At 47.8% G+C, this 21403-nt stretch overlaps 2 protein-coding genes across 3 annotated transcripts in view; both read right to left on the bottom strand.

The window, feature by feature from the left end:
• Positions 1 to 3334, bottom strand: part of LIMK2 (LIM domain kinase 2) — a 54921-nt gene extending 51587 nt beyond the window's left edge. The window contains exon 1 of one of the 2 annotated variants that reach the window (XM_046640124.1): positions 3181 to 3334. In XM_046640124.1, the coding sequence (XP_046496080.1) occupies positions 3181 to 3196 (16 nt within the window). In that variant the 5' untranslated portion in view covers positions 3197 to 3334. The remainder of the gene's footprint in view (positions 1 to 3180) is intronic. The other variant, XM_046640128.1, reaches the window with a different exon arrangement.
• A 1878-nt stretch (positions 3335 to 5212) lies between these two features.
• Positions 5213 to 21403, bottom strand: part of RNF185 (ring finger protein 185) — a 30096-nt gene continuing 13905 nt past the window's right edge. Inside the window, exons 2-7 of the mRNA XM_046640363.1 lie at positions 20468 to 20691; positions 17831 to 17849; positions 15750 to 15862; positions 14248 to 14302; positions 9609 to 9726; positions 5213 to 7690 (exon numbers count right to left, since the gene is read on the bottom strand). Coding sequence (XP_046496319.1) covers positions 7593 to 7690; positions 9609 to 9726; positions 14248 to 14302; positions 15750 to 15862; positions 17831 to 17849; positions 20468 to 20643 — 579 coding nt within the window. The 5' untranslated portion in view covers positions 20644 to 20691 and the 3' untranslated portion in view covers positions 5213 to 7592. The remainder of the gene's footprint in view (positions 7691 to 9608; positions 9727 to 14247; positions 14303 to 15749; positions 15863 to 17830; positions 17850 to 20467; positions 20692 to 21403) is intronic.

Raw genomic sequence — 21403 nt, 5'->3', positions numbered from 1 at the left:
TGAACCTATGGTCTCTATTACAGACTGGAAAATTCCACAAGCCTGGCATTAAACCCTCCACGGTCTGGCTTCACCCACCCTCTCAGCCTTACCTTCCACCTCCTCTGACTCCTCCACTCCCAATCCTCATCTCTACCACACATACGAATTCCCCACCCTTGTGAAGACCTTGAAACTTGACCACCTTTCCCTCCTACTCCCACAGGCTTCTTCCCTACCAGGATATCATCCTGCCCCCACCCCCTTTTTTTAACCTACCTAAGACTTCTCAAACCTCACCTCCTTCAAGAAGCATTCCCTGACCAAATCTGGTAGCCACCCTGGACACCTTGCTGTTCTTCAAACATGCCAAGCACATTCCTGGCTCAGGGTCTTTGCTCATTCTCTTTTATCCTCTCTGGAATGTTCTTCCCCCAGATATCTAAATGGCTCACTTCCTTGCTTCAGTTCTCTGCTCAGATGTCGCTAACCAGAGAGGCTCCCCTGACCTCCCACTGCTCCTATGCCCTTATCCTACTTTATTCCTCTTCAGAGCATTTAGCCCTAATGGATGATATTCATATATTTACACATTGTCTATCTCTCCCGCCAGAACACACACTCCATTAGGGAAGGGATTTGGTCTACTTTGTTCCCAGTTGTATCCTCCAGGGCCTAGAAGTGCTTGGTACACAGTAGGAACTCAATATATATTTGTGGAATGAATATGTGTACAGAGTTCTTTCCCACCTTTGAAATTCCATGTTACTGCAAATAAGCCTTATAACAATGTGTCTTGATTTGTCCATTTTTTTCTTAATTACTCTCAATAGACAGTGAATTTCTTGAAGGTGTAAACCACAAATCCATTTCCACAAATACTTATTACGGGCTTCCTGTGCGCCAGGCCCTGTGTCTCAAGCAGCCTGGAATACTGGAAAGAGCACTGCGGGGAGAACTCCTAGATTAGCCCTGGCTCTACCACTCGTTCACCAACCCTGGACAAATCCATTTTCCTGCCCGGGCCTCAGTTCTTCACATGTAAAATGAGGAGTTACATTATCACAAGTCTCTCCCGGCTTTAGCATCTGTTAAAATTCATAAGAGGTGAAACTCGGCCCAGCCCAGTGCCTTCGACATCACAGGCACTCAGTAAATATTTGATTTCTTTCTTGTTGATTCTCCTGTTACACAAGAATCTGAGTTGTCTTGGAACACAGTTTGGACAGAACAAGAAAAACTTTAAGTCCTACTTCCTTCTCTGACTCCATGGGCAACCTCATTCTGGTGTTCGTGATATAGAGAGGATGAAGTATTGAATTTGAAATTGGAAAATATGAATTCTGACCATGGCTTATTTGGCTATGGAACCCTGAACAAATCATTTCTGAGTCTTAGTCTCCCCATTCCTAAAAAACCCACATTGGCCTTCTCTCAGTTCTTCAGAGGCACCACATGACTTCCTACCTCAAGGCCTTTTTATGCTGTTCCCTCTGCCTGGAATGTTCTTTGCCCTTTCTTTTCTGAATTAACTTCTACTTATCCTCAGGGATTAGCATAAACTTGCTTTTTTAAGGACAGTATTCCCTATCCACTCTCCTTCCCCTGCTGCACTCTTATAGCACTATCTCAACTGTTTATCCTGAATATTGTACCATTTATCTCAATTGATACCTCAATTATTTAATGTCCATCTCTAGGACTGCAAGCACCACAAAGCAAGGACTGTGTCTGTTTTGTTCATCACTATACTGCTCAGCACTTGGCTAAGTACATGGCACAGAAGTATCTAACAAATACTCTTATGGAAGAACGTATAAACTAATGCATCTAGAGGCTTTAATGCCTCTAGACAGCTTTTTGGTTTACTCAGAGAAAATGTAATAAACACCATTGTACTCTAAGATCTTCTGCAAGTTTCTGAGAATCAAGGTTCAAGACAGGACACCTATGTTACACAGAGGTTAGAAAAAGTCATCGGAAATCATGAGCTGAAGAATTTTGAAAGCCAAAAAAACAAAAGATGAAGGGACAGGCAGCATTTCTACCTCTAGCCCTCTTTCTCCAGAAGCCTATTATCAAGAATGAGAAAATCCTACGCTCCCAGGGTGAGGAAGTGACCCACTGGTGGCCTGGTTCTTGTATTCAGGATGCAGGAAGTGACTGTCCACAGGCTGAAAGGCAGGAAGCGGGGGTAGATATCCAGGACAACGTCCCCCCTCCACTAGTCCCTCCTGCCACCTCTAGAAAGCTTCTGGACGCTGACCCTAGCCGACCTAGAGACTGAGCCACCTACACAGGTGTCTGGGAAACACAGGCAACAGAAAGTCCCTGGTGCTGGGGGACACGCCAGGAGGGCAGGAAGCTGCAGGGTGGTGTGTGAGGTGACCGGGAGGGGACTGCAGGGCCAGCTAACCTAACCCTGAAGCTAACCTTCACCCTTAGACAGCTCTTCTTTCCAGGAGGTGTTTGGCCCCATTCCTCTCCTGTCTCACAGAGGCCAAGGGAGGACCCGGCTCCCATGGGAGGGCTCAAAACCCCAGGGAGCCTACCTTCCCCAGGAAGAATGCTCCAATCTCTCCCCAGCCTCGATCCGTGTCCTAAACCCCAAGGGAGCCCACCCTCTCCTTTTTCCCCCGCAAAGAGCCCCAAGACCCAGGGGACCGCAGGCATCAGGACCCCACGAGAAGCCTTGGATCCTATCGGGAAAGTCATACTCTCCTCCATTTCCCCCAGAAAACCCAGAACCCGGGGCAATTCTCCATCCCCTCCTAATTGCCCAGAAGCCCGAGGATCCCGTACTCCCCATATTCCACAAAACACTCAGTCCAAGGGAACCCAGGCCCCCTAGCTGCCTTAAAAGGGTTTTCATTTGAGGACCTGCAGTCGCGAGGTCCACAAAAAAAGCTGGCCCCCTGGCAGAGCCAGCATCCCTTCCTCCCGGGGACCTCAACTCGCGGGAAGCCGCCCAACCTTCCTGCCCCGCGCAGCTCTATCTCCGGCCCCCCAATTCCCGGAGCCCCACAACCTCCGAGTCCTCGAGGTGCGCTGTGCTCACTTTCCAAATTCTCCTTCTAAGGAACCCGGACCCAGGGGCGTCCACTCAGCCCGAGACCCCCGAGAGGCCGCCGGCTCCCCTCGGGCGCCCGGGCCCGGGCTTCCGAGATAACGGTGGGACAGGACGGCGCGGCCCTTCCTTACCCGCCTCCTCGGCCATGGTCCCGGGGGCGCAGAAGTGCGGCGGAAGAAGCAGGGTCGCGGCAGCCACTCTCAGCTCCCGCCGCCGCCTCAGGCGCGGGAGGACCTCAGCCCCGGGCGCCAGCGGGATGCGCCGCCTACGGCGCCCGGGGAGGACCAAACCGCACCTGGCACCGGGGCCCGCCCGCCGACGCCAGGACCCGCCCCCAGACCCCGGACCAGGACCCGCCCCCTGGCTTGGGCTCCTCGACGGCCCTGGCGCCCTCTGTGGGCGCCAAGCTGGTAAGCGTGATTTTGCTCAGGCCAGAGGTCTCAACGCAGAGGATCCTCAGCCCATTTTACAGATGGGGACAGCTGAGGACCAAAGGGGACAAGTTCGACTCCTAATGGCTCAGCTTATTAGGAGCTGAGCTGGGATGGAAACCCAGGTCTTCTGACTCCCAGTCAAAAGCTCTTTCCAGGAGTGTTTGGAATCAAGAATATGAATAGAGAGAAACCAGGTCTACCCCACAAATAGCTTTGGGGGTTGAAAGTGGACTTTTCTTAGAAGCTTCCAGCTCAGAGAAGCCATTTCTCTGTGCCACTATGAGTAAGCTGACACTCAGTATATAATCTCTAGGTCAAAGATGGCATGGAGGTGGTACAATCAGCATTCCAGGGGCAGATCCTTAGCAAGGCCAAGTAGGTATATAAATGAACCCAGCACACCAGATCTTCCAGTTTTTCACGACAAGCCAAAAATCCAGGTCTTTAAGTGAAATTTCCCACTTTTTAAAATGTTGGAAACATTAAAAAATTCTAAGAATGCCATGTAGGCCAAAGGAAACACACCTGTGGACTAGATTTGCCCTGCGGGCTCCTCTTTGTGGAGGAAAGAGCACTGGACGAGGAGTCGGGACACCAGACTGGTTTCTGGCAGCTGCTAGCAGGCTGAGGGGCCTTGAGAACCACTTCCCTTCACTGGGTTTGGGAGTGGATTGGGGTCCTCCGTGTGAGGAGGGGTTGGCCACATCACCTGCTCCCTGAGATTCCTCCCATTTGATTCTCTTGTGCTGGATCTTTGGCAACTGTCATTTCCCTAGATCAGATTTAGGTCATGTGAAACGTGTCCAAATGACCAGGAAGGAACAAGGATAGGGCCCAAGGAAATGGATCACGATGCCCCACAAGGACAAAGTTCAACCCAGCTGCTCTGGTCCCAGCACTCTTGAGTAAGCAAAGATGAACACTGCTCTCTTTCTTCCTGCCCTCTGTGGTCCAAACCGGATGCTGGGCTTATGAGTTCCTGAAGTTCCCTTATCTTTCCATTTCCTACTACAGTTGTCCCCGGGTATCCATGGGGGATGGGTTCCAGGAGCCCCCCGCGAGTACCAAAATCCATGGATGCTCAAGTCCCTTAGTGGGCCCTCCATACCCACGGATGCAGAACCCACGGATAAGGAGGGCCAAATGTATATCTTGGCGCTATTCAACTTGATAACTGTTAGGTCAGAGTGTAAGAGGGAGAAAAGAAAAAAATCTCCTTTCAGAGGGATGACCCGTAGCTCTAGTGTGCTGGGGAGCCTGAGGCTGGGCCAGGTTTGTATCCTCACCATCTTCCATCTCACACTCTGCTACTGAGGAAACTCAGGAAGCAGCACAGCCTCTGCTCCAGGAAGAGGGGTTGGTGGGGGCCCACCTGCCCTGTTGAGGAACATGCGGAGAGATGAAGACACTGAATAACCTGGTTGTCCTCAAGGCTCTGACAGACCACAAGCTAAGCTCCATCATGGCAGCTTGCAAGCTTAGGAATTCCATGCACTTTTCAGGGCCAGGGCTGCCTGTCAGACAGGTCACACCTTGGGCAAGACTGTGTATGAAGCCAGGCCTCCAACCTATGCTTCTAATCTCTAATTATGGATGGCTGTCTGAGAACTTTCATCCTCAGTGTGACATTTCCAAGGACGCACAGGTGCTTCCCACAGGCCAGACTGGTGTGGCCACTCCTCAACCCATTCACCACCTCCCATGACAAAGACAAGTTCAAAGCTCACAGTAATGTAAAACCATTTGTTTAATTCTAAATCATATCACTTTCACAACAGTGAAAATCAGTGACTGGTCAAGGTGTGTCACTGTACATGGTGTCATTTTCTGACTGTGGCTGGGACCTGGTCCTAACCCACAAAGGTGGCAGGCGGGGGGTGGAGGCAAAGAACATAGAAAATACACACAAAAGAAGGGAGTATTGCCTTGGCAGAGGGCAGTGGGAAGGGGGCTCCCTGTCGGGGCTGGGCCAGCAGTCCCAAGTCAGCTCTCCTGCCCCAGCTCCTGGAGGCGGATGAGTGGGGGCCTATAAGCTTTAAAATCAAAGGGCATGTGGCCAACCTGGCTTTGCAAACAGGTTCCTGGGATGCCTTTGCTGGTGGTGCTCTCCAGGGCTCACTCCATTTCGTAAGGAGTCCAAGGGATTCGTCTTTCTATCCACGACCCTTTAACCTTTCTTCTGGGACCATCTGACTGAAGTCCTCTACTTCACCCACCACTAGGTGGAGCCATTGCACTGAGGGAATCCCACCAATCCTCTTCAGCTGAGAAACTCCAGGGGCCACCCTCTGACTCTGGGGATCTCCAGAAGGTAATAAAAAGAGCACTCTTAAGTGGGTGCCCCCAAGGACGTTTAAAATCCAGCAGGCACACTGTAAAGGTGGTGGCTTATTCCTACCAAATGAATTCAGCAAACGAACCACCTATTATCCAATACTTACATTTTGTCTGTTTAAACACTGAACTCTGGCATTGACAGGTACAAGGGAAATGGGTGGGGCTGTGGAGAGGGGAGGAGGGCTTCCTTCAACTTCTTCCTCAAGGTCTTGGTTCACACACTATGCAGAGCCATATCTGGAAAAGAGCACTAAGTGGGGCTTTCTACCACTTGTTGGCTATTGCTGGGAGTAAGCCAGGAGCAGTGTGGACTGGAGAAGTGACAGAGAGGCCCCCAGAGGAAGTCCACCTCCCCCCACCCTCGACGTCTCCTGTAAGGAGATGGATTTCTAGGAAGAGACCTGACTGGCAGAGTGAGAACCATTCCATCAAGTGACCTGTCTTCCTGCCTGGCACCGCACTCCTTCAATCAGATTCGGAGGAAGAAGCTTGTGAAGTTGAAAAACAAATCAAAGGCTTGGGAAGAATGAGTGCCCCTGGAAATTTCCAGGGGAAGACTTCCACAGGAAGACCATATCATATGATTATATTGAGGCTCCCCAGGTCCTGTGCCTGGCTTTTACAAATCATCAGGGATTGCCTGTTCTGCAGTCCCAGGCTTCCCTGGTTTTAGAACACACACAAGGAGTTTTCAGGAGAATCCATTGAGCCACACCAAAATCAGGGTCACAAGCTGGTCTCCCCCTTCCCTGCCTCTTCATTAAAAACAATTTAGCTTCTGAGGAAGGTGGTCTTCAACATGCAGCTTGACTGACTTGACAAAGCCCCCAGTTTCCTTTGGGCAGGTCTGGGAGAGGATGCACCCGGAGCTTCTGCAGCCTTGCGGACAGGGCCGCTTGTTCGGTTGCTCCTCCATCAGAGCTCGGAATCCCACCGGAGTCCTGACTGCAGGTCTTTCCTCACAGGCAGCAGTCAGTCCCGGCTCGGCAGCAGTCTAGGCTGTGTGCCCTCTAGCCAAGAGGCAGATGCACATAGTTTTGGGGGGAAAGCTGATGGGAAATCTGGGAGTGAAGCCACATGTCTCCAGGGACAATCTAATCCAGGAAACCAGGAGGTCATTCAAGCCAATCTCTGGGGCCAAAGACACTGAGCACACCCTAGAGCCAAAAAAAGATCTTTGGGTCTCTGGTGAATTCCTGAAGTGGCTCCAGCTCCAGCTGCTGCCATTATGATCTTTATAGGACAGCAATTTCTTGCATTTCTGCTGAGGAGGAGGAGGAAATAGGACAGAGCAGCACTGGGACCTGGAAGGAGAACCTCTCTGTATGAGGAGCCCTAGGGATTTCAGAGGTCATTTGTCAAGGGGTATTTAAAGAGATAAAAGAAAGTACTATTTGGTTCATCCCTTTGTTTTTGTAGTATTAAACTCAGGTGACACTGTACTGCCAGTTTTGCTCTTCCTGCCTTTTCCCTGTGCAGAGTCAGGACCTGCTGAGCTGGCTGGAACAGGATTTCATGGTGTAACCCATGAGAGATGACTCAATGCCAAGGACTGAGGATAGCAGGGTGTTCCCAGCAGTGGCCACATTCTAGGGTCCTCGACAGCTGGTCTTGAGTCCGAAAGCTCTGATGGAGAAGCAAAACTCCTTGATGTATTACTGACCCCATTGATTCCAGGGGTCAGGATTAGCCAGGAAGTCAAACATCAAGAGCTGGGGTGGTGTGTCACCAGTCCAGAGGCCCTGCCATGGATGTAGGCCAGGAGCCCAGCATTAGGCAATCAGGAGCCAGAACATGATCACCAGGGCCACAAACAGGAAGAGGCGTGACAGGAACTGCTCGTCCACGTACTGGGGCGTTCCAGGGACAGCTGCAGAGACAGGAGGGAGAAGAGAGACTGTCAGAATGCTGCTGCTGTGCACACTGCCCATTTGGGCCAGAAGTGGAGAGCATCACTGTTCATCTCTTTACAACAGAATCCTGCACACTAAAAAGCTTTCCAAACCCCAAATAATATTAGGCAAAATAAAACTGGAATTACGAAAACACATGGAATAATATAACAATGAGGATAAGGTCTCCAATTTATCCTAAGAGGGTTTGGCCTGCAGGTGCAAATAAAACAGGAAACTCTTAGAAGAAATAATAAAAGAAAAGCTACTGTTTGTTAAGCATCTTCTGTGTGCTAAGTATTTTGTACACACATTATTGTTTGGTGGGTATTATTCCTCTCACTTTGTGTAAGAAGAAAGTGAAGCACAGGTAGGAGGTGACCTGCCGGAGATCACAAGGCTCAGGAGGTGGTGGCAGAGCTCTGCAGCTGCGTGCTCAGCCTCTCTGCACACCGCATCTCGAGTCACGTAGTCTCTAGATTCTGGCACTTTTGAGCCTGGAGGGGTCTCAGAGAGCCCCACACGGAATGCCTTTCTTTTCCAGAGGAGAGAACTAAGGCCCAGACAGTCAAAATGATTTGTCTCCCTCATCACACAGCCAATAGGGGCAGAAGTGGATTGAGAGGCTGGCTCTCCACTCCTCTCTGCTTTAAGAAAAGCTACTATGTAGAGCTCTCTGTCTTGACTTTGGGGGAAGGAGAGTAAGAGAATCTAGATCCAGGATGGGCAAATTGTACCAAACATTACAAGGGAAAACTGTCTGTGATTGTGGCAGGGAGATAAAATGATTCAGAGTCCAGCCTGGCTGTGGAACTCTGTTTACCGGGGGAACGCAGGGTGAGCTCTGGACCAGGCTGGAGGGAAGCAAGCTACCAGGCAAATTCCTGCTGCCTCCCCAGGGCTCTATTCCCACTTCAGAGTACAGCATGCCCCTGCCCTTTGGGGTCTCCTTCCTCTGAGAAAACAACGTGAACACACGAGAAACCTTTGCAGTAGATGAAGTAAGGAGGGGCATTCCCAAGATCTCTGGGTGCTGTACTATTCCCAGTCAGGTGCTCTGATGGACTCATGCAAGCAGGCAGTCAACAGAGACTTACCGATTGCCCGCTATGTGCCAAGCACCAGGGTGGGAATGCAGGAGTAGGCTTCTATCCCTAGAGCATAAGCTCCTGGCCAGGAACCACACACTGGTCCCTTCTGTACTCCACACTGTGCCCAGTACACATGAGGCTCCAACAAGTGCAAACAGAGCTCAACTGACCTTGGCATCTCAGCAGACTCCATGGGAAGGATCTTGGCCCAGGGGTCAGATTGCGATACAGTACAGGGCACCAACCTCACCACCCTGCTCTACACTGAATGCAGCTGACACCTTCAAGCTGGCTGGACGGAGAAAGGCAGCAGCAAGTGGCACACCTAAGAAGGGTTCCCAAAGGGCTGGGGCTTGGGACCAGCCCCACGTGTGTCCTGAGGGAAGCTGGACAGAGAATGGAGAGGCCATGATTCCTGCAGGGTCGCCTTGCCCCTCGCTGCCCCCAAATGGTCAAAGTGGGCGGTATGCACAGGACTAGGCTTTTCCTCAGGTGGGTATCATTTATACTTTTTCATCTTATGGGCATGGGGTACGTCTTGGGAAACATTTGTAACTGAGCTAACTGCACACCTGTCTCAAAGGCTTGTTGTGAGGATCCCCCAAAATTATAATGGCAAGTGCTGTGAACGTGCCTAATACTTGGTAAGTGCGCGATATCATTAGCATAACTACCAGTAATCTGAAAAGAGTTCAGCATATTTTGAAAAGGCTGATTATCCAAGCAGTGACAATTATCTGCAACCTTTATACTGCCGAATTCCAAGGAGGCTTCAAGCAGGATTACCAAAGAATTAGGGTCTTACCTGGAGGAGGCCGCCCATCATTTATGTTAAATGCTGTGGCAAAAATCCCAAAGGGAAATGCCCCAATTCCAAAAGACATCTGGAAGCCACCATCCCCAAATCCAAATCCTTGAAATCCCTGCGTGGAAGAAATGCAAATAAGAACAAGAAGCAGGTTTCTCTTACACCTATCAAACACGTCACCTGAAATGTGGCATCCACCTCTCCTGCCACCTGTTTCCAAGGGGGGACATCTTTTCCCCCCATTTAGACCCCAAAGCAAAGGCCTCAAACCAGGTGGCCACTCTGCCTTTCTAGCCTTCAAGGGGTCCCAGCGAAGGAGCTGTGAATGCCAGAAAGGACCGGCTCTGACCCAAGGTAAAACACTGCTGACGCAAGTCAGGGTTCTTAGAGCTCCAGGCTCTTTCCCAGAGTGGCACACTAGCCAGTAAAATTTTCTACATACTTTGTAACAGCAAAATTGGCAATAACTCCTACGCCCAATTACAAGGGAATATTAGAACAAGCTACACATTATCGGTAATAGCAAATAAGTGGAAATCTAATTAACCAACAATGGAGGTCATGATCAGAAACTTGATACATGCTGTCTGAGGACCATTACACACTGACCCTGCAGCAAGAGAAACTCTTGTGACCAAGTTACCAGACAAAACTGAATACTATGGTCACAAGTACATGACAATATGTAGGTATGTGGACAAGACATAGGTATAAGTATTTTCCCTTAAAATTTTAATATTGTTACAGAGAATTTTTAAAATTTAAAATACTTTAACTTTTTTCTGATTACAAAAAGATACATGCTGGGGCCAGCCCGGTGGCGCAGAGGTTAAGTGCGCACGTTCCGCTTTGGCGGCCCGGGGTTTGCTGCTTCGGATCCCGGGTGTGGACATGGCACCGCTCAGCAAGCCATGCTGCGGTAGGCGTCCCACACATAAAGTAGAGGAAGATGGGCATGGATGTTAGCTCAGGGCCAGTCTTCCTCAGCAAAAAGAGGAGGATTGGCAGCAGTGAGCTCAGGGCTAATTTTCCTCAAAAAAAAAAAAAAAAGATACATGCTTATTATAAGAAATTCAAGGGCTGGCCCCGTGGCCGAGTGGTTAAGTCCACGCGCTCTGCTTCAGCAGCCCAGGGTTTCGCCGGTTCGGATCGTCGGCATGGACATGGCACTGCTCATCAAGCCAAGCTGAGGAGGCAGCCCACTTAACACAAGCAGAGGGACCTACAACTAGAATATACAACTATGTACTGGGGGGCTTTGGGGAGAAGAAGGAGGAAAAAAAGAAGATTGGCAACAGATGTTAGCTCACGTGGCAATCTTTAAAAAAAAAATTCATACATTAGAAGAATAATCGACACAGAAAGTTAGAGCTCTCCTTACTCACCCTCCATTTCACTGCCCCTCCCACCAATATCCACTGCGGGGAGTTTGGTACGTCATCCTCAGCTTTTCCCCATACATGTTCTACACTGCATCATCTTTCACATGAGAAGATTCAGCAGGAATCCTAATGTTGTGAGTAAGGAACTCCCATTCTGTAAGTGCTAATTCTGTGCTGGCACTGTGTTAAGCACAAGCTACTCTAATTGCATTTAATTCTTACATCAGCATCAGCCACATTTTACAGATGACCAAACTGAGGCTCGGAGAGGTAAAATAACTTGACCAAGTTTGCACAGCTAGTAAGGGGTAGAGTTTAGACCTAAAACTAGGTCAATATGATCCAAAAACCCATGCTCTTATTTTGCACACCTTACCAAAAAATCTCTTCCTCTCCCACATCCCTGGGTAGATCTCTAGAACAAATGATTAAAAAATAAAGAAGAAGTAATCATTGGGCCAACTGCTCTCCACAAAGAGCTGATTGGCTGTCATTTGTGAGTGTTTTGCAAGTCATGAAAGTGGCTGCTCCCTATCCCATACTGAGCAGTCTGGCATCTAGCTCCAAACTTCTTGTTGGGTGGCACCACCTACAAAGCTTAACAGCCGGTTTAATAAGAGGGCAAACCTACAGGGAAGGAAACAACTGGTTTCCATCTCCTCAGTGCAGAAATGCCTCCTACTCAGACCCAGCATGGTTGAGTCTGAGGGCTCCTGGGACCGAAGCTGCCTTACCCAGGAAGGTGCAACTGTTTCATCAGGAAACACCACTTCACCCAGTGCAATCCTGAAGACTGACCCCACAGCATCCCTTTTAGCAACCCCTATACAAATCGCACAGGTCCTCACATTTGGTGGGTTTATGTACCTGGGGCAGAGAAGGCAAAAAGCATCACTGGCAGCTGCAGGTGCTTGTAAATGCTAGAGGTGTGGGACTGCAGTCATCAAGGCCAGGGCCTCTGACTTCCTGGGGCCTCTGATTCCTGGGTTAGGAGCTAATACTCTGTTGGGAACCAGAGCTTGGGAAGGTTAAGTGGCGCTGCCTGGTAGTCAAGAACAGGGACTTCATACCAGCCAGATCTGGGTTTCAGCCTTGTCTGTGTGGCTCTGGACAAGTCACTTCACCTATCTGGGCCTCAGTTTCTTCTTTTGTTAAATGGGTTGATGGGAGGCTTAAATGAGATCGTGCATATAAAGCCCTTAAGATATAATTCTTTGCATATAATAATTATCAACAAGCGTTCACTGGTATTACTATTGAGGGTAATATGGAGAAGAGACTCTCAGTTTCTATCAAGATCCCTGACTCAATAATCCCACTCCTGGGAATCCTAAGGAAATGCCAAAATTAAAATAAGAAAATAGATACGTGTGCAAAGATGGTCACTGTAGCATTATTTACAACAGCAAAATCTGGAAGCAACTAATTATAATGCAAACCCAAATTATAATGCACCAAAATTCAATGGAATAAATAGCAGCCTTTAAAAATAATAAAGAGAATACTACAGAGCACTATGGAAAATACTGCCAAAATTAAATTTTAAAGAAACAAACAGAATGGTGATGGCTACATAAAAATACATCACACAAATGAAGAGAAGATGGAGAAATGAAAATATATTTGTTCTGGAATTCGGGTAGTGTGGGTAAATATTTTGCTTTCAAAATTTCTTTAACACATATCTATTTTTTTGTGAGGAAGACTAGCCCTGAGCTAATATCTGGGCTAATCCTCCTCTACTTTGTATGCGAGATGCCTCCACAGCATGGCTGATGAGTGGAGTAGGTCTGCACTCAGGCCATTGAAGTGGAGCACATGGAACTTTAACCACTTGGCCACGGGGCCGGCCCCCTAAAATTTCTTTAATATTTTAACAAGAAAAATTTTTAGAGGGCCGGCCCCATGGCCTAGTGTTGAAGTTCACGTACTCCACTTTGGCAGCCCAGGGTTTCGCTGGTTTGGATCCTGGGTGCAGACATGGCACCGCTCGTCCGGCCATGTGAAACCCTGGGCCGCCAAAGCAAGCGTGTGAACTTAGCCACTCAGCCACGAGGCCGGTCTCAAATGTGCAAATTTTTTGAGCCAGTAATTTCTACTTCTAAGAATTTAGCCTGGGGCCGGCCCCGTGGCCAAGTGGTTGGGTTCGCACACTCTGCTTCCATGGCCCAGGGTTTCACTGGTTCAGATCCTGGGCACAAATATGGCACTGCTCATCAAGCCGCACTGAGGCAGCATCCCACATGCCACAACTAGAAGGATCCACAACTAAAAATGTACAACTATGTACCGGGAGGCTTTGGGGAGAAAAAGGAAAAATCGGCCGGCCCAGTGGTGCAGTGGTTAAGTGCGCACATTCCGCTTCGGCAGCCCGGGGCTCGCCAGTTTGGATTCCAGGTGCGGACATGGCACCGCTTGGCACGCCATGCTGTGGTAGGAGTCCCACATATAAAGTAGAGGAAGATGAGCATGGATGTTAGCTCAGGGCCAGTCTTCCTTAGCGAAAAGAGGAGGATTGGCAGCAGTTCGCTCAGGGCTAATCGTCCTCAAAAAAAAAAAAAAAGGAAAAATAAAATCTTTAAAAAAAAAAAAGAATTTATCCTCATAATTGTGAACCTGCTCAAAATTTATCTGTAAATTCATCAGATTATTTTCAAAAGAGAAAAGAGAAAATGAAGCAGCTAAATGTCCAACAAAGGACTAATTATGTTAAGTCTGTGCATCTGAACACTAAACAGCCATTAAATAAAATATTACTGACATGTAAAATCTCCAGATCTCTCTCTCCCTCTGACAATGTAAACTCCGTAGGGCAGGGATCTTTGCTACGTGCACTGATATATCACCAGTGCCTAGCATGATGACCAACACACATAAGGCACTTACCATAGAATGAATAAAGTTTCAAAAGAGGGTTACAAAACAGGAGCCAAATATTGTAAAAAAAAAAATATATATACATATGTATGCACATAAGTATACAAGCACATATATCTATAAAATACACAGATAAATAGATGTATAAAATTTGCATGCATATATAGGTAATTATAGAAAAATAGAAAAGAAAACAGACCAAAATGTTTCCAGTGGTTATCTGAATGGTGTGATTCTAAGTGCTTCCCTGCCCCCCTTTTCCTTTCTGTCTCTTACAAATTTTCCTTTACTTTTACAATCAAGGAGAAAAAGGCCAAGAGAGAAACTTCTAAAGTCATGGGTTTATTTCTAGAGACTTTTCCTGGAATTCTCCTCACCCCTCTGTTCTCCGGCTCTGGCCTCTGTCCTTGAGGACGGGGAGGGGTCTTCTCTCTGAAACAGAAACGGTGTAAAATAAGTCTATTACAAAATGCTTTCCGCTGCTCCCTGAGTGGACTGCGAGCTCTTCATCAACAGGGGCAGGGTCACAGCGCCCTTTCCTTCCAGCACATGAACTTACGTCAAATTAAACCAAACACTAACTCTGTTCTACCTGCAATCGTTTTTCCCTACTGTATAGAAAACCAGGGAGACACTCAGGCTGTTACAAGATGTTCCTCACATTGCACTCAGCCTACTCCTCTCAGAGCCTGACCCAGACTGGTTACGAATGCCAGCCAGATATCTTCGCTGGACCTATGTGACGTATGATGTCAAAAATCCCAAATCCAAACTGAAACAGAGATGGTCTGCCAGCAGAGCGGGCTGAGATTCAGGGTCTCTCTGATCTGCCCCTATTAACTGCAGTTTTACCTCCCACTACTCTTGGGCAAGTACTCTACACTCTTCTTTTTGCCTCTGGGTTCTAGCCCCTTCTATCACTCCTCCCTCAAATATTGGACTGAGGGCTTGTTACCTATCAGGCACTAGGCAGGATGCTACCAATACTAAGACTGATGACCGACTCTACTCTTGAAGTGTCCATGGTTTAAAGGGGGCCACAACCAATCACAACACAGTGTGGAAAGGGACTTCTTTAATAGAGGTATCAACTAAATGGGGTAGAAGCAGGGGTGAGAGCAACTAATGTGAGGAAGAAGGGCTACTTCATGGAGGAGGTAGCTTTAGGACTGCTCATTAAAGATGGGCAGACGTTAGAGGAGGAGGAGGGGGCTGAGCAGGATTGGGGAGGGCAGAAGAGGCAGAGGGAAAACTAACAAAACCATGAATGTGAAAGGGTAAGCCCAATATGCCTGGGTACAGGATATGCTGTGGTGGAGAGGGAGAAAGTAAGAGATGCTGCCAGGGAGGTCGTGTGTGTGTGTGTGTACGTGCGCACCTATGTGTGTGCACATGTGCACGCCAGACCATGAACGGCTCTCAGTACTTGTGTTTGCAGAATGCTGGACCCAACCACACCTCCATTTCCTGTATCTCAAACTTCACAAAGCCTCCTAGGCCCACTGTCCCCTCCTCCCCTTGTACTTTATACTTTACTGTTGTAACAACTCTGCTCCTTGCAGACTCTCCTGCTGGATATCCTGCTTCCCAGGCTGCTCCTTCACATCACTTTGCACACTTGGAATTGTGAGGATGTGTGCACTGCCTGGCACATTGCTTGCCTGTTGGCAGACGCTCAGTGGATATCTGTATTACAGTCTAGCAAGTGGCAACTTGGCTCCCCTCTCCTCCTGGCTGACTCCCATCTGGATCCCAACTGCCTGCCTCAAAATTGAGGGTCTGTAAGCACTAAGTAAAGGGTGGGGTGAGGGGGTCCTGAATGGAAATGGCTTCACGTCCAAGGGGAGAAGTGGGCGTGAGAGATGCCTCAAGGCCTCACCTGGGGTCCTGCTGCCCGGTGCTGCCCCTGCCATAGAGCGGGATGACCTTGTCTCGGCTGATGCCAGCTTTGCAAACTGGACACACTTGTCTGTTAGGTCTGGTCTCCAACCACTGCAAGCAGGAGAGAAAAAGACATGAATGGCACAAGCCTACCACAGAGCACTCAGTCAGTCAAGCCACCAGACCCACGTGGACCAGAGGCCTCAAACTGGAAGTACCAGCACCAGCTGAGAACACCTCAAGGAACCCAACTAATTCCTGCTCCTGGCACTCAATAAATATTTACTAGTGGTTAAATCAAAACTGCCTTAAGTACCATCATAATTAAACATGCTTCTTCAGGCTTCGTCTCTCTAGGGGCTCCCAGCAATAAAGCAGGAAGGCACTTTAATCCTGGAGCTGTGTCCACCAGCTCTGACAGACCCAGCTCAGTTCAGGCCGCAAGTGCAGGTAGAGGAACTCTAAATCCCCACTTTCCCCAACAGATCAACTATATTACCACGGCAGTCGGGTTTTTCTTTCTGTGATTTCTCATTTTGACAGCATTTCCTCAACAACTCTGTATCCCAGACCTCAGGATCTGGGCATAAACTGACCACTTTCTGGTGATTTACTATGTGCTAAATGATAGCTTTTGCTCATTATCTAAATTTGCTTAGTGTTTCTAACGTACTTTCATTGATTTTGCATTCAATTATTTCAATATTAAAAACACCAAAATTCTGTTTGGGGTTTCCCAGGCTCTTACACTGGTTATTTTAAAAACATTTTGTTTAACTTTCTTAAAAACAAAATAAAAATGATAAAAACATGTTACCTATAGTGTCTTTGTAGACATTAAATAATAGTTTCTCAACATTTATCTTAAAACATAAATTGCATCTTTAGACCCAATGATATAAAGTTTATTACATAAATGTGAATCTAGGACTTCAGGGCCGTGGAGAAGGCAGCATTTAATGATTTTATATCCTATTTCTTTTATCTTACTGTCAAAGGCTCCAAAACTTGTATGTTATGTGTGCTTTATAAACTTTCAGCAGACATGTTCCACCAAGTTCCACTGGGGTCAGAATGCATAGCCCTGAACATAGCGGGAACCCCTCTCGTCTCCCCCGCTTCTCTCTCCCATCCAGATTCTGAGGCTCTCGCGGTGGGGAACTTCTGTCCTCCCTCTCCATTCCTAAGCCACCTCCTAGTGTCGGGCTCTACTGCCAACAGTCGTGGAGACAGTCAGCTTGCAGCGATTATTCACAGTCGGTTGTGAAAGCCAGGCCCTGCTCTGTCACACCAAGCACGCGCCTGGGTCTTTGTGAATATCTGCTAAGTGGTTTTCATAATAATCTAAAGCTGGGAAAACAGACTTCTTTCCTCTCACAAAAGCTCTCTCTTGACACCAAAAAAAATTTCCCTTTCTTAACATTTTTAAGACCGTTAAAGGTAAGGGGGATTGGTGATATGACAGGAGGTACTATTTTAGTACCTTTAAAAAAAAAAATTTTTTTTGAGGACGATTAGCCCTGAGCTAACCTCTGCCACCAATCCTCCTCTTTTTGCTGAAGAAGACTGGCCCCGAGCCAACATTCATGCCCATCTTCCTCTACTGTATGTGGGACGCCTGCCACAGCATGGCTTGACAAGCAGTGCCAGGTCTTCACCCGGGATCCAAACCAGCGAACCCCAGGCCGCCGAAGCGGAATGTGCATACTTAACCGCTGCGCCACTGGGCCGGCCCAGGAGGTACTATTTTACAGAGGGACAATCTCAAAAATAAATACCTAATATATTATCAAATCCAATGCAATTTACATGAGGAAGTGAGACTCAGAGAGGTAGTGGCCTGCTAAGGCCACAAAGCCATCAGTAGCAGAGTCAGGACCATCCTGGGTACCACACCGACCCCTTGTTTCATTAAGTGCCTGTCAGTGGGCAGATGTATAAAGAGGGTTGAGGGGAAAGCAAGCAAATGAGCCCACAAGCAGGGGAGATTGCAGCTTCTGACAGCAGTCTCCTGAGAGCAGTGGTGTCTTGTGTAACCCAAAGCTGATGAAAGACAAAGTAAAATGAAATGCATCTTACCTGATGTAAACACGGCCAACTGCCAATGTCCCCAGGGCAACCAATCATCAAAGAGGAAAAGAAAGGGAGAAAGGAAGAAAAATGCTTTTATTAGCAGAAACATCAATGGGTCAGAGCGGGAGTAGAAAATGGGAAAATAGAATCAAACTGTGGAGCAACACAACCCCACTGAGGGTCTGAGGAGATCTCTGGCGTCAGAAATTAGAAAAGACTGGGCTAAAATCACAGGAAAAATGAGGCAATGGAGACAAAACCCTAGTCTCCATCCCTGGGATCCCAGTGCTTGTGAAGACCCCAGGTTCCAGACCACCCCAGACCCAACTTCTCTACAAGTCAGCCTTTGAGGGGTTATGGCATATGAAGGAATCCAATAAAAGCTAAGGACCCCCTGTGCAGAAAAATTCATGGGGGCATTCCTATGCACAGATGCACACATGTGCACACACACATATGTGTACTATTTTAGACTCAGTTTCAGTGGGTTCACAGCCTCTTCATACTCAGATCCAGTTTAACAAAATCCACAGGCTGTCCTCTGCCTTGATAGCTCTGCTGGCAGAAAGTAGGTTAAAAGTTCAAGTCTACTGTAAAAACATCTTTAAGTAATGGAAAGGATGGGGAAGCTGCTTGGCAGAAAGGACTACCTTTGGCTTAGTAAGCGACACTACAGAGGTTGCTGCCCACTCTCTCATTTTTCAAATGAGGAAACCAACCTCAGAAACGTGAAAGGACTTGCTGCGGCACCAGGACTAAACAATAAGTCTCTTGACGTCCAGTTTATTGTCCCTTCTATCACCCAGCACTGGGTGCAAATAATGACATTTACAGAATTGAAGGAAAAGTTACTCTAACTCCAGATTTTTTGACTTTTCTTTCTCTCTCAATTCATTCATTCAACTAACAAACGTCTACTGCACACCTACTACATGCCAGGACAGGAGAAAATGTGGACATGGTTTCTGTCCCTCACTTAACTTGTCTCCTCTAGTTGAGTAAAATTTGGACTCAGAGAATAATTCCTTTCTCAATTCCTGAACCACAGTTTAGCCTCACAACCCAGGTACACAACCTCCTCGGACATAACAGACACCTGACATCTGATTCCAACATTAACCTTGAAATGCCATTCCAAACTGAGTGAAGGGCACCCCAAATCATGGCAGATGGCCACTGGCCATTTCCCACAGAGGCTGTGGGGGAGAAGTGGAAGTGACTTTCCCTCAGGGGAAAGTTCAGAATTATAACAAAGATGGTGATTACTCCCATTTATTAAGCAACTACTCTGTGCTAGGCTGTGGCTGAACAGCTTTTCATTTGTTAATGTCACTGGATGGTCACAGTAACCTACAAGAGAGTGCCACTATCTCCATTTTACAGATGAGGAAACTGAGGTACAGAGAGGCTAGTAGATTTGCCTAGGGAAAAACTACTCTAGTTGGAAGCATCTGTTAGAGTCTGTGTTCTTTCCAACGGTACCCTGACTTAATTCTTAATTTTGTCACTCATTTCAAGTCCTGGTTTTCTGATACCTGAATCACAAAATTGGAGTATCTCCAATTTCTAGGAGAGGGCTGATGACAACAGTTTCTGCATAAAACTTAATGATTAGGGCAAGAACCTCCAAAACAAACATTTCCGCCCCATTCTATTCATTCACCAACAAATTTCTCTTTTTCAATGGTGCCAACTTAAACTCCCTTAAATATTGCTTAAATGACCCTTTCTTCACACCACTTCCCTGCTCAAAAATATTTAATAACTTAATGTCCTACTCAGTCAGATCTGGGTTTGATAACTTGGCCCAACCCTCCCTTAACCATTCTTGTTTCCTAACACTCCCCAGACCAGAGTGCCCATCCAAGGTGCTATTCCAGGTCAACAGTAGCCTCAGGGTCTCAGACAAACCCAACAGCGCATATGCCTGTCCCTAGAAATTGCCTGCCTTGGGATGGCACACACTCTGCCTTTCCTGGCCTTCTGACCCCTCTAGTTACCCTAACTCACCCCTTAGGTCCAGCTCAATACCAAGAGAAAAAAAATAAAATCTCAACCTTCACTCAGATCCTCAGAGCCAGGAGGAGCTTCTGTAGCTGAGGCTGGAACAGACACTGACTCTGCCACTTTACTTTGATATACATAAAATATAGTAACAATTAATAGGATCATAGTTAACACACAATATTTACTATATGCTAAGTGCTCTTCTAAGCCTTTTACATATTTCAAGTCATTTTATGCCCACAAACAAGCCTATAAAATGTGGCAGACTGTGTGTAAGGGAAGTGGCAGAGTCAGGATTCAGAGCGGAGAAGTCTGGCTCCACAGTCCTTGCTCATAACCACTCTGCTATACTGCCTGTTGGCTCAGCACGCAGGTGGTGTGTAGTAAGCGCTCACTAAATGGTGCGTGCTATTACTTTAGAGATGCGGAGATGGAGCCCAGGTCGGGACAGGATTTGCCTGAGGTCACTCAGCTCATCAGCAGCAGAGCTGGGATGAGAACCCAAGTCTCCTGCCTTGGACCTGAGTGTATCAGGACCCAAAGTGGGTGGGAAACCTTCTGCTCCAAAGCTGTCCAGGGCCATGAACTTTCTAAACTTGGCAGTGTGTCCTCTGGGGCAGTGGCAGGGGTACTGACCAGAAGAGGTGGCCGCACAGGCTGATGACGGCGTCCTTGGCTGTGTCCAGGCAGATGTTGCACTCGAAGGTGCTGTCCTGCCCTCCGCTCTCACCAGTGCCATTGCTGCTGCCGCTGGGGCCCCCTGCACTGGAGTTCTCAGGGGACGCAGAGGCCGAGGGCCCCTTGCTCGCCATCCTTGGCTGTCAGCAAACTCTTGAGTAAAGATTCTCCCCAGGAAAATCCTGAAAGGCAGAGAGCCCATGATTGCCCGTTTCTGCAGCACACTCCCTCCAGCCTCCATGTCAATACGCCCACCTTCTCTCAGCTCCAGTTCAGATTATGACTGCACCCCTGAGTAGACTCCCCAGAGGCTGCAGAGGCTGATAGTTGTGGGCCACTACCTGGAGAGCAATGACTCAGAAACTTCCCACGAACACGGCCCAAATGTACCACAAAAACACACAAACTGCGCAAATACCGAACAGCCTCCAGATGGCTCTCCATAGGAACTGGGAGCCTGTCTCACTGTCTTTACATTCTCCCAGGGTATCCACGCCAGGTGATAAATATACGCTCAACCGAACTGAACGTTCACAGGCTGTCTAACTCTGGACAGCCTCTACGTTGGCAGGTGAATCTGCTCAGGCCAGAAGGCTGTGACTGGTATATGCCAGAATATAAAGAAAATCCTGTAACTGTGAAAGGTTAAGAAGCTAAGAAGGACCAGAAAGATCATCTGGTGCAATGTCTTCCGTGCTACAATCTTCTGCATTCCTCCTTCTGCCAGGTTAGAATACCACCCACTTTATTTTGTCTAAATCTATCAACTTTTTAGTGTCAATACATTTAAAGAGGAGGCTTATGTCACTGCTGAAAGTGGAAAACCAGCATTACTTACCATAAGCGAAAGATAAATATAAACGTAATGAAGGAAAATCTTTTACCCTTATACCA

Source organism: Equus quagga, chromosome 15 (assembly GCF_021613505.1).
Source record: "Equus quagga isolate Etosha38 chromosome 15, UCLA_HA_Equagga_1.0, whole genome shotgun sequence".
Classification (NCBI taxonomy): Eukaryota; Metazoa; Chordata; class Mammalia; order Perissodactyla; family Equidae; genus Equus; species Equus quagga.
This window is presented reverse-complemented; position numbering and strand designations above follow the sequence as displayed.